This window comes from Perca flavescens, chromosome 2 (genome assembly GCF_004354835.1).
Source record: "Perca flavescens isolate YP-PL-M2 chromosome 2, PFLA_1.0, whole genome shotgun sequence".
Lineage (NCBI taxonomy): Eukaryota > Metazoa > Chordata > Actinopteri > Perciformes > Percidae > Perca > Perca flavescens.
Window position 1 is genome coordinate 15,888,906 of NC_041332.1, and position 10,287 is coordinate 15,899,192.

Genomic DNA, 10,287 nt, shown 5'->3' on the forward strand with positions numbered 1-10,287 from the left:
CTACGTTTACTTGTAATACTTTAAGTACATTATCCTGATGATACTTACATCACTTTACTTAGGTAACATTTTCAATGCAGGACTTTTACTTGTAACAAAGTATTTTTACAGTGTGGTATTAGTTCTTTTACTTAAGTAAAGGATCTGAATATTTCTTCCACCACTGACTAGGACAGTTCACCATAATGGTGCCCAGATGATGAATCCGACTAACTTTAGGGGTTCCTCTGACTTCTCCTGTAGTGCCACCATGAGGTCAAAGTTGTCACTTTAGTGAAATATCTCTATATCTACAATGGATTGGCACATCATTTATACACACATGCATGGTTCCAACAGGATGTATGTTAAGGACTTTGGTGAAATCCCAATTTTTTTTATTTTGTACCACCATGAAGTTCACATTTGTGGCTCCTGTTGGCTGACAAATCAGTAGCTGAATTCATTTTTTTCCAAAGTCCCAACTCACAAAATTTGTCCCAGTGCATTGCTGAGCTATTAAAGGAATTTAAAACAAGTTTCAAGTTATTTATTATCAGAAGCAGAAGCAGTTGTTGCCAATGTAAACCTTGGGTCGCAGGCTCCCTCCAACTGTTGAGAAATCTCAAGTAGAAAATAAAAACAAAATAATAATTTAAGATATAAAATAGTGCAAGTTGAAATATACAGATACAATTTAACACAATAAAATGTAAAATAAAGGAATGCAAATTGTGGAAGACAGTAATTGCAAATGAATAAGCTGAATAGCCTACATGATAGACATGCTAAAGTTAATAAAAACAAATCCATCTTATTGTATTTATTATTTGTTATTGTTGTTTGTGTTTGTGCATCTACTGATGCTTGGAAAAATACAAGCAAGTCCTAATATAAGCAAGTCCTAATTCCATAATAGCCTACTTTAGATAATATCATAGGACCAAAGTCTTTGACAAAGAGGGAACTGAGGGTTGCAAATCAGGTTCAAAAACAGAATTTCTGGCAACCATCTTTAGGGAAACGGCAATTTGAGAGATGGGATACCATTTTTCGTATTGTGCAGCAAACTGAATTATTATCCAGAATTTTAGGAGAGTCCCGGACAATACTGAAAATAGGTTTTTCAGACATAAACGACAAAAACGGGTGCTTACCTCTGTAACTAGAATGAAATAGTGTCCTCTATCAGAATTACATGATAAGTGGGTGAGAGGGCTATTATGGCCAACGATGGTTTCTCTTTAAACAAGTTACAGAAATCCATGAAACTTACTAAATTGGTTTCATTGGTCGCTTTTAAGAGGATGTTGTTTGACTTGGATGTAATGACATCTGGCTGTAGATGTTTTACCTGATGTGTTTAGTATTCTGGTTGACTCTGAGGGATTTGCTGTTTCAGTTGTTTTATGTTCTTAGTGTTTTTGTGTATTTTGAATTGGCATGTATGTGTGGTTGTACTGCTGCCTGCCTTGGCCAGGACACTCTTGAAAAAGAGATTTTTAATCTCAACGAGTTTCTTCCTGGTTAAATAAAGGTTAAATAAAAAAATAAATAAAAAATAACAATAAATAAAAATAAAATAAACATTACTGGATAAGAGCAATATTAAAACAACGAGGACGTTTATTAACAGTCTCCATTTTTTTCTCTTGTGGGTTGATTATTTTGGACTTTTCTTTCATTTTTATTTTATTTAAAAAATGAACATTGGGGGGCAGCAGCACGCAACGATTTTTAGTCTGCCAGAAATCAAGACAGCGAAGAAGAAGAAAGTGACATACTTCCTATGCATACTTCCTTTAGCCCAGTCGCTGTCGGGTCATGTTGGTGTTCTCGGAGGAGAAATAAAATCTAACTTTAACAGACATTCTTGAAGACAGGCAACGTCAAAGCGTGTGAGGCAACCCGGGAACACAGTGACTCGTTAAACTTTGTTTTCAACTTCTATTCAGCTAACGTTATATAGTTTTCCTGTCGAGGTGCCTCAGAAGATAACGCTATGGCCAAGGTACAAGTCTTAAATGTTGCAGTTCTGGACAACCCGAGCCCATTTGGAAATCCATTTCAGTTCGAAATAACGTTTGAATGCATGGAGGATTTACCGGAAGGTGGGTATTGTTTTCAGCTAGCTAACGCGTAACGTTATTGCCAGTTATCATACTCTTTCTGATATGTTGGCTAGCTATTGAGTAACGTTAACGTTACTAGCTAGCTACCTCTCTTAAGTGGTAACTTATACATTGCAGGTAGATTGGGTGCATCATAAGTTACTTAACGGTGTGTTGTTCGACAATATACCAATATTAGCTGTCGTTGGGGCTGGTTAGTGATATTTCGTTTGACAAGTTGTTGAAAATTGGCGCTGGCGCGTTTGTGCTCAACGACCCGCCTCCTGCCTGCAGTGATTGGTTCGTAGATGTCCTTCTGAGTTTTTTCCGACAAGCTGATTGGTTGATTACGTCATGTTACTGTAGCAACAGACCGGTGCCACGATTTGCCGCGAACGGCGGTAGATGCTAGAATGTTGATACCGAACGTAACTGGTATACTGCGCAAGCGTGAACACTAGCTAATGTTAGCAACTAGCTGTGGAGGGTTAGCTAGGTTAAAAGACATGGTTTGGTTAGGGTTACATCTCGTCACTTTTTCAACACGTCTTATGTATAATTAATTATAAAGTAGATTGTTGCTGCATTTGGCCTCATATGTATTAACTACAGCGTTGCGTTGTAGCTTGGTTCAAATAACCGTCTGCGTTGACGCCTGCGCGCATGCCCGTGTTGTCATGCCGGTTACGTTCGGTATCAACATTCTAGCATCTACCGCGAACAAAGACAACCAATGCATATCGAAACTATTCACTATTTTCTATTTTAGAAGACAACAGGGAAGCAATAGCATGTATACTGTCAATGCATACATGCAGTAACCTTTAGTGACATTAACACAGTGCATGCTGTCAGTATCAAGCAATATCAGTCCATTATTGTTTTTAGCTGTTGATATTTGGCCCTCAGTGGAACTAAATTTTTATATATTTTTTTAGGTTATGTCACTTCATATAACATGAAATTACAACACAATACTTAAAACAAGTGGCATGTGATTTTATTTCTCACATTTTAGTTGAACAGCCGTTTTGTACTTATATTTGAACAAATGAAAAATGTTTTTGCTTTGTAATCAGCCAGTATGGGTGGTGAAATAGAGGGTATCAATATCAGCTTAAAAAAAACTATACATTAAGCAACACTGAAGTTTTCAGTTGTGTTAGCACCCCAAATTTAATTATATTCTTCTCATTTGTATTGTGGTGGTAGCAGAAGTCTCAGCAGCAGATATGATACAGAACCATTTTGCCTGGCTAGATATTTTAGGAATGCACCGATCAGACACTGTCTCTCCTGTACCGACCCCTAACTGAACACACTGAACTCTGTGTGATGGCAGATCTTGAGTGGAAGATCATCTATGTGGGATCGGCTGAGAGCGAGGAATACGACCAGGTTTTGGACTCTGTTCTAGTTGGCCCGGTACCAGCTGGCAGACACATGTTTGTGTTTCAGGTGAGTAAGCTGTGGTCGCACATGTTCCTAGGGCTGCTTGATTATGGAAAAAATCATATTACCATGACCATTATTTTGGTCAATATTGAAATCATGATTATTTAACACGATTACTAATTGTCTTTTAGAAAGAACCGTTAAAACCATCAACAGTGAAAACACCTTGAACTGTGACATTTCCCTTAATACTCTTCCTGTTTGAATACTCTTTATTTATTTATTTATTATTATTATTATTTTTTAATTCAGAACACAAGACAAAATAAGAGTTTACTTGCGAAATGTAATGGACAAAATAATGTTTTTTCTAGATAACTATTTGTGATCGTTAGGAGCCAAAATCGTAATGGCTATTGCAATTTTGATTAATGGCACGGCCCAACAAGTTACTTCTCATCTCATACTGCTAGAACACAGAAGCCAATGAATACTAGGACTAAAATCTAAGAAATGTGGGTAAATGTATTTGATTTCCCTGGTTTGGTTCTTCATTTTGCTTGGTGCTGCATTAATTGCATGATTTTGACCCCTTTGAAAACGAGATGGTTCATCTCAAGGGGCTATCCTTCAATAAATTTCTTCAAATGATTACTGTGGTTTACTTTGATCTGATTTCTTTCTTTGTGTTCCTGTCTGCCCCCTCAGGCTGATGCTCCTAACACAGGGCTGATTCCAGAGAGTGACGCTGTAGGAGTGACTGTAGTCCTTATAACCTGCACTTACCGTGGACAGGAGTTTATTCGTATAGGTTACTATGTCAACAATGAATACACAGACCCTGAACTACGGGAAAACCCACCTCTCAAACCAGACTACACTCAGGTAACACACATGCACTCAGAGATGACAGTCATTGATTTCATTGTAGGTGACCTGCTCGCAACAATCTGCAGTTATTGGACTGAATTACAAAACTAGGGTTGTCCCAAACGATTAATCTAGCGATTCACTTTTTTATTAATCTAACGATTCATTTTTCAACTAGCAATTTTTAACAATTTACACAAAACAAATTTCAATAAGTTTCAAATCTCTATTTATTAAAATGTGCCCATATTATGAAAAAAATCCCTTTTTTCTGGGATTTGGGGTGTTATTTTGTGTCTCTGGTGCTTCCACACGCATACAAACTTTGAAAAAAATCCATCCATGCTGTTTTGAGTGTGATACGGTTTCTGAATGTGTCCTGCATTCAGTCTCCGGTGAGCTGTTCAAAATTTGCACGGTTTGTGACGTCACAAGCCAAAACAAGCTAGCTAACCGCAACAGTTAGCTAGCATGCAACCGTTAGCTGGCATGCTACCTCGTTCTCAATAGCAAAGCACTGCTACAACACATGCAAGTTCACCATAATCTACAAAAGAACTACTTACATTTAGAAGTCTCCCAGCTAATCCTACCTTGTAACTGACCAAAGTTGGAGAAACAGCCTTTCTTTTACTATCTATGGAACTAGCTGACATGATCTACATCTGAGCTACTGCGCATGTGCGAGTGCAATCAAAGATGGTACAGAAGAAGAAAAGAGGTCTCACTCTGTAGCTAAAACGGAGACCAGGTGAAAAGAGGATCTGCAGCAGTGAGAGAGAGCTGTGCAGTACAACAAAAATATGGTGTTTTTTTTGAAAATTAAACCTATTCTGGTACAACCTTAAAATACAATTATGAACCTGAAAATGAGCATAATATGGGTGCTTTAACACTGCACTAGTAAAATGAATATGTAGTGCAAACTGAAGCCAGATGTAGGCTATCAGTCCAACAACAAAATAAAGTCACTTTCAGGAGGAATGCAAAAATAAAAACTTAAAGTAAACAGAGCAAGTGCAAAAAGAGTAGCCTGTATTTGCTTTTTTTTTAACAGTAGTAGGTAAAATAATGAATAAGCTCTTGTTTAACATCCAAGCTCTTCTCCTTTTTTAATCTTACAGTAAAAAAAAAAGTGAAATTTTAGCAACATATGAAATCAAATAAATCCAACATAAGGCAAGTTGCACAGTGTCTAATATAGCAGTCTGTAAATCGATTGGGTCACTCGTGATGATGGTAAACCAAAAAACTGCCAACTGACAGCGTTTGATGATAGCGGGGCATTAAAACGAATCAACGTACCATTGGGCTACTACTGGGAACACATTCCATGTCACTATGTTGATAATCGCACATGCTTGGGAGTAAAGCTTAGATTGGGCACAAAAAAATCAAGCCCAAACCTACCCGAGCCCGTGCACGTTGTCTGGGCCCGGCCCGACACATTAACTGGAATTATGAGCCTGAGCCAGATTTTAACCAGACAATTTTTTTAATACGTGGGCCGTTATAACTGATGTTTTAAAGGCCTCGTGACATATCTGAAACAATCAGGCCTGGTTGCGCAATTATCAAAGACAGTGCTACAGATGGGGAGACATGATTTAGCATAGTTTACCTCACACTCAAGTCAGTGCAGGACATATGCCCAGAGCTACGGGAGAAGCTGGAGAGGCATAGCTTTCTCCCCACCCAATTAGGCTAATAAAGTAATTTTAAAAAAAAACACAAATGCTTGATCAAGGGCCCGGCCCGGGGATAGTGGCAGGAAATATCAGCCCGGCCTGTGGGTCAAGTTCGGGCTCGGGCAGAGAATCTAAACTCTGCTTGGGAGGTAAAGGGACAAAAAGGTGAGCAGAACTTTTTTGCTGCTGTTATCCTGACTCAGTGATGCATTTTACAAAGTCTACAGTAGGGCTGCAACTAACGATTATTTTAATAATCGATTAATCTGTCGATTATTTTTTCGATGAATCGGATAAAAAAAAGCATTAATTTACATCAACTCAATACATACTTGTTTTAGTTAATAGTTGTGTAAAGGTAAGCAACCCAAATAGCAGATACAGACAAGACACACAGACAGACAGACACACACTTATTCATTAAATTATTACCGTCATTGTAGTAAGTGCAAGTTAAGTTCGTTTATACACCGCACACTATTATATTTGTCAACAATAACTGATATGGGACAAAGCACATAATGTATACATGACAACAGATTGAAAAATTAATGGGCCAAAAAAGGTGAGTGAATAGTCTTGCAAACTATACCACCCCTGCTTTACTACTGTTATTACTGAGCTAACGCTAGCTTGTCATGCTAGTCAGCTGGATAACGAGTAAACAGCAGCACCAGAAGAGCTACTGGAGGGACGGTACGTTCCTCACTTCAGAACGGAACAGAAGTAGGATAGTGTAGTGACTTTACCCTGCTGTTGAACTCCCTTCCTCCTCATCAAGGACTCCAACAGGTTTACGTTTTAGGTGCTGACTCATCACCGTGGTGTGCACGTGCCATGCCATGTCGCTTTTGCTTATCTTGCAATTAACTGCTCTGCGCTCAACTCCATTTTTTTTTTTTTTTAATCTCCGCGACTAGGTTGCCTAATAGTTGCGCGACACAACGCATCGATAATTAAATTCGTTGCCAACTTTTTAAGTAATCGAATTTTATTGATTTTATCGATTCGTTGTTGCAGCCCTAGTCTACAGACTACCACATTGTTGTTGGCATTAAGAGTAAAATACTCCGAGACTTTTTCTCAACGTGTTTTTGAAATTGCGAGGATCCCATACTTGTCCTGTTGCTGGGGGCGGCTATGTTTTTTTGTTTTTTTTTACGCATTTACGTAATCAATTTGTTTATGCATTTACATAATCAATTACATCGACGAATTGTCCCATCCCTATACAAAACGGATCTTGGTGTCTTATTTTTATGTCAGTTAATTTTTTTACAACACTACTTGAGCTGCAGATAGCTTAAACATGCTGTACAGTACACTGGCCATGCTAATCAGGAAAGGGTCTATGGCAACACGGTTTTCCACTGCCCTCTGGTGCTCTGAAATTGAAGTTACAGGCAACAGTAGCACCAATAAAGATGTGTAACATAAACTGTAAATATGTATTGTCATTTTTATTGTTTTTTTGAAGCTTTCTCTACTAGCTATTATAAGCCCCCTGCTTATAATGGTGTCATGTGAAAAGTGAGGTCAGTGTTTCCCACACAGGCTGTGTGGCGGTGCGCCACACTATCAACACCGGCCGCTGCACATTGCGTTAATTCTTTTTTTTTTTAAACACTATTTTTAAAACAAGTTCCGCTGCATTTTCTTTCCCTGCTCTCCTCCGTCTCTCTGTCACTTGGGTCTCGCTCACACACACACACACACACACACACACACACACACACACACACACACACACACACACACACACACACAGCTCCTCCAACCGTGCAGTGTTTGGTGTTTTTAGCCCCCAACGTCGCCTTCCAAGCAGCGCAGCAATGGTTATCGTTAGGGTGAGGGTTAGCTGCCTGTAAGGCGACGTTGGAGGCTTAGAACACCATCGAGCCCACTGTGTACACAGCGTCTGTCTCCATAAAGGAGAGAAAACGGCGAAATTCACAAGTTCACGAAAGGTTGTTATATATCTCATGAACACCTTTTACAAAATCACACCGTCACAATCACCGACCCGACTCTTGGCAAACAAGCGATTGTGCCTGCTTTAGAAAGTTAACTAGTCGCAAGTTTGCGGTAAAATGCAGTTGGTTTGTCAAGGTCAAAACACTATATGTAGCAGCTGTGACAAAAATTGTTTATTCCGCAACTTAAAAAGTTAAGTGATGAGGACCAGCCTGAACCGGAGATATCAGTCTGAAACAGAGCTGAACAGTCCGACCAGTGTAATTAGTTATGTTATTAATTTGTTTACAATATTTTTAGGCTTCAACCAGTGAAAGACTGCCATAAATTGCTATCTAATCTGTGGGAAACACTGGAGGTGAACAATGCTGGTGTGATGGATTTCCTTTTTTACGTTGCCTGTCTATGTACCTTGTCTTCATTCTTCGTTTGAATGTTAATAGAACTGGCTGTTGGAGGCAATACTTGTTACGTTAACTTACTTTTATGTTACAAATACGAGATCACGTTTGGTGAAAATCCTGCATCACAAACCGGCGGCATTGAGTTTGACAGACCAGGGTGTTTACCGGGTACGGAGGGTCTGAAAAGACTCTGTTTAGTTCCATGAAGGAAAGTGTTTCTGAAACTTGACCCATTTTGGGACTAAAAGTCAGGATATTTCGACCACAAACCGTAATTCTGACGTTTCCTTGCTTTCATCCTCTCAGCTTCTGCGGAATATCTTGGCCTCCAACCCCCGTGTCACCCGCTTTCATATCAACTGGGAGGGCTCGGCAGACAAGATGGAGGACAGTGAGAACGTTGACCCGTCGCCCAACATTAGTGGCATGATCCCTCCCTCCTGTTTACCAGGAAAGATGCCACCTCTTGGACTGATGCCGGACAACTCCATGGACTGCATGTAAGAATCCTCAGACTAGGATAATGGACGAAATGGTCTTCTTAACTGTACACTCACCCACATCGCAAACGTAACATGGACATTAACAGGAAGCAGGGATAAGGCAGCAGGGACACATTTTTTTTATACAACATACACAAATGGGATGGATCTGGAATTGTTACGAACTGTTTTTGTCTCTTGTGCACTCTCTTTCAACACAGACCTGCACAACCAACATTGCCTTATTTTACCGAATGCCCTGAGCCAGAGTAAGGTTGAGTCATAAGGGTGGGGGGGAATGTTAAAATGGCCATATACTCACAGCCCTGATACTTGCAAGTCATGCTCCTACACTGATGTTGACCTGTTTGGTACCCATAGCTGTATTGTGCTGTTAATTTTGTCCTTTTGAGCACAGATCAAAGCAATGGGCAGTGCTATGTATGTCCGAATAGATGTAGCACTAGCTGCCCGTAAAAAAAAAAGCATTTTGTTGTTCTGAAGGTTTGTCTCATCTGAGGTGAGTTTGTATCATCTGGAGTACCTGTGGAAATAATCTTGGGCTTGAAAAATGGGCCGCCTCCAGTTGCCTATTGCCAGAAGTAGCTTTAATTACTATTAGCTGGTTAGCTTGTGCAGCATACAACCTTGTGTTTGCAAGTTTTACCCTTAAGTTATCCAGATAACTCCCGAAACCCACCGCTTCTGCCCCAGTGCAGGTAATGTTCTTTAAAATGTTGCATAAAATGTCTGTCTGTAATTATGCACAAAACAGGTAGGTAAAGGAGACAAATAAGAAAAGGATGCCGTATTGCAGTCAAATTGTTGGTGGTTTAGGCTTATTGTAAATAATATTTTCCCAGCGCTTATTTTGTCTTCAAGATGAGAAGGCATATTTCCTTTTTGTACTTACTATATATTCTATGTCTCAGTATTTGTAACAACAGTATTGGGATTATTGGGATTAATAAAGTTTTTGTTGACCTTGTGTTGCTTTCTGATAATCACCACATCTTACTTAAACCGCTGCTTTCCACCTTGGTGTGTGTGTGTGTGTGTGTGTGTGTGTGTGTGTGTGTGTGTGTGTGTGTGTGTGTGTGTGTGTGTGTGTGTGTGTGTGTGTGTTGTGTGTGTGTGTGTGTACTCGCATTTCTATACCGATGAGGACTTGACCGGAATACACACTCACACGGTGGGGACTCGTGTCACGGTGGGGACCAAAATCAGGGTCCCCACGGGCAGACCCTCTCAAAGCATAGAAAACAGCTTCCTAATATGCCCAGTATCAATAACTCCAAAGTCCTCTTTGGGGGGGTTTTCATGAGAAAAATGTGTGTGTAAGACGCTGACATCCTACTGGCAAACGGTGGTATTGCAAGTGTGT

The 10,287-nt window shown here is 39.7% G+C and overlaps 1 protein-coding gene across 1 annotated transcript; it reads left to right on the forward strand.

Annotated features, from left to right (window-relative positions):
- The first annotated feature begins 1,723 nt into the window (after positions 1 to 1,723).
- On the forward strand, positions 1,724 to 9,891 carry asf1bb (anti-silencing function 1Bb histone chaperone). The gene is made up of 4 exons (XM_028597596.1): positions 1,724 to 2,090; positions 3,433 to 3,548; positions 4,194 to 4,370; positions 8,728 to 9,891. The coding sequence occupies exons 1-4, from the start codon at positions 1,982 to 1,984 to the stop codon at positions 8,923 to 8,925; spliced, it is 600 nt and encodes a 199-aa protein (XP_028453397.1). The 5' UTR covers positions 1,724 to 1,981; the 3' UTR covers positions 8,926 to 9,891.
- Positions 9,892 to 10,287: the final 396 nt, after the last annotated feature.

Excerpts from the sequence above, each read along its gene's own strand:
- asf1bb (XM_028597596.1), top strand. The coding sequence starts at position 1,982 with ATGGCCAAGGTACAAGTCTTAAATGTTGCAGTTCTGGACAACCCGAGC. Across the intron at positions 2,091-3,432 it reads CATGGAGGATTTACCGGAAG|ATCTTGAGTGGAAGATCATC; the intron begins GTGGGTATTGTT and ends GTGTGATGGCAG. Across the intron at positions 3,549-4,193 it reads GACACATGTTTGTGTTTCAG|GCTGATGCTCCTAACACAGG; the intron begins GTGAGTAAGCTG and ends CTGCCCCCTCAG.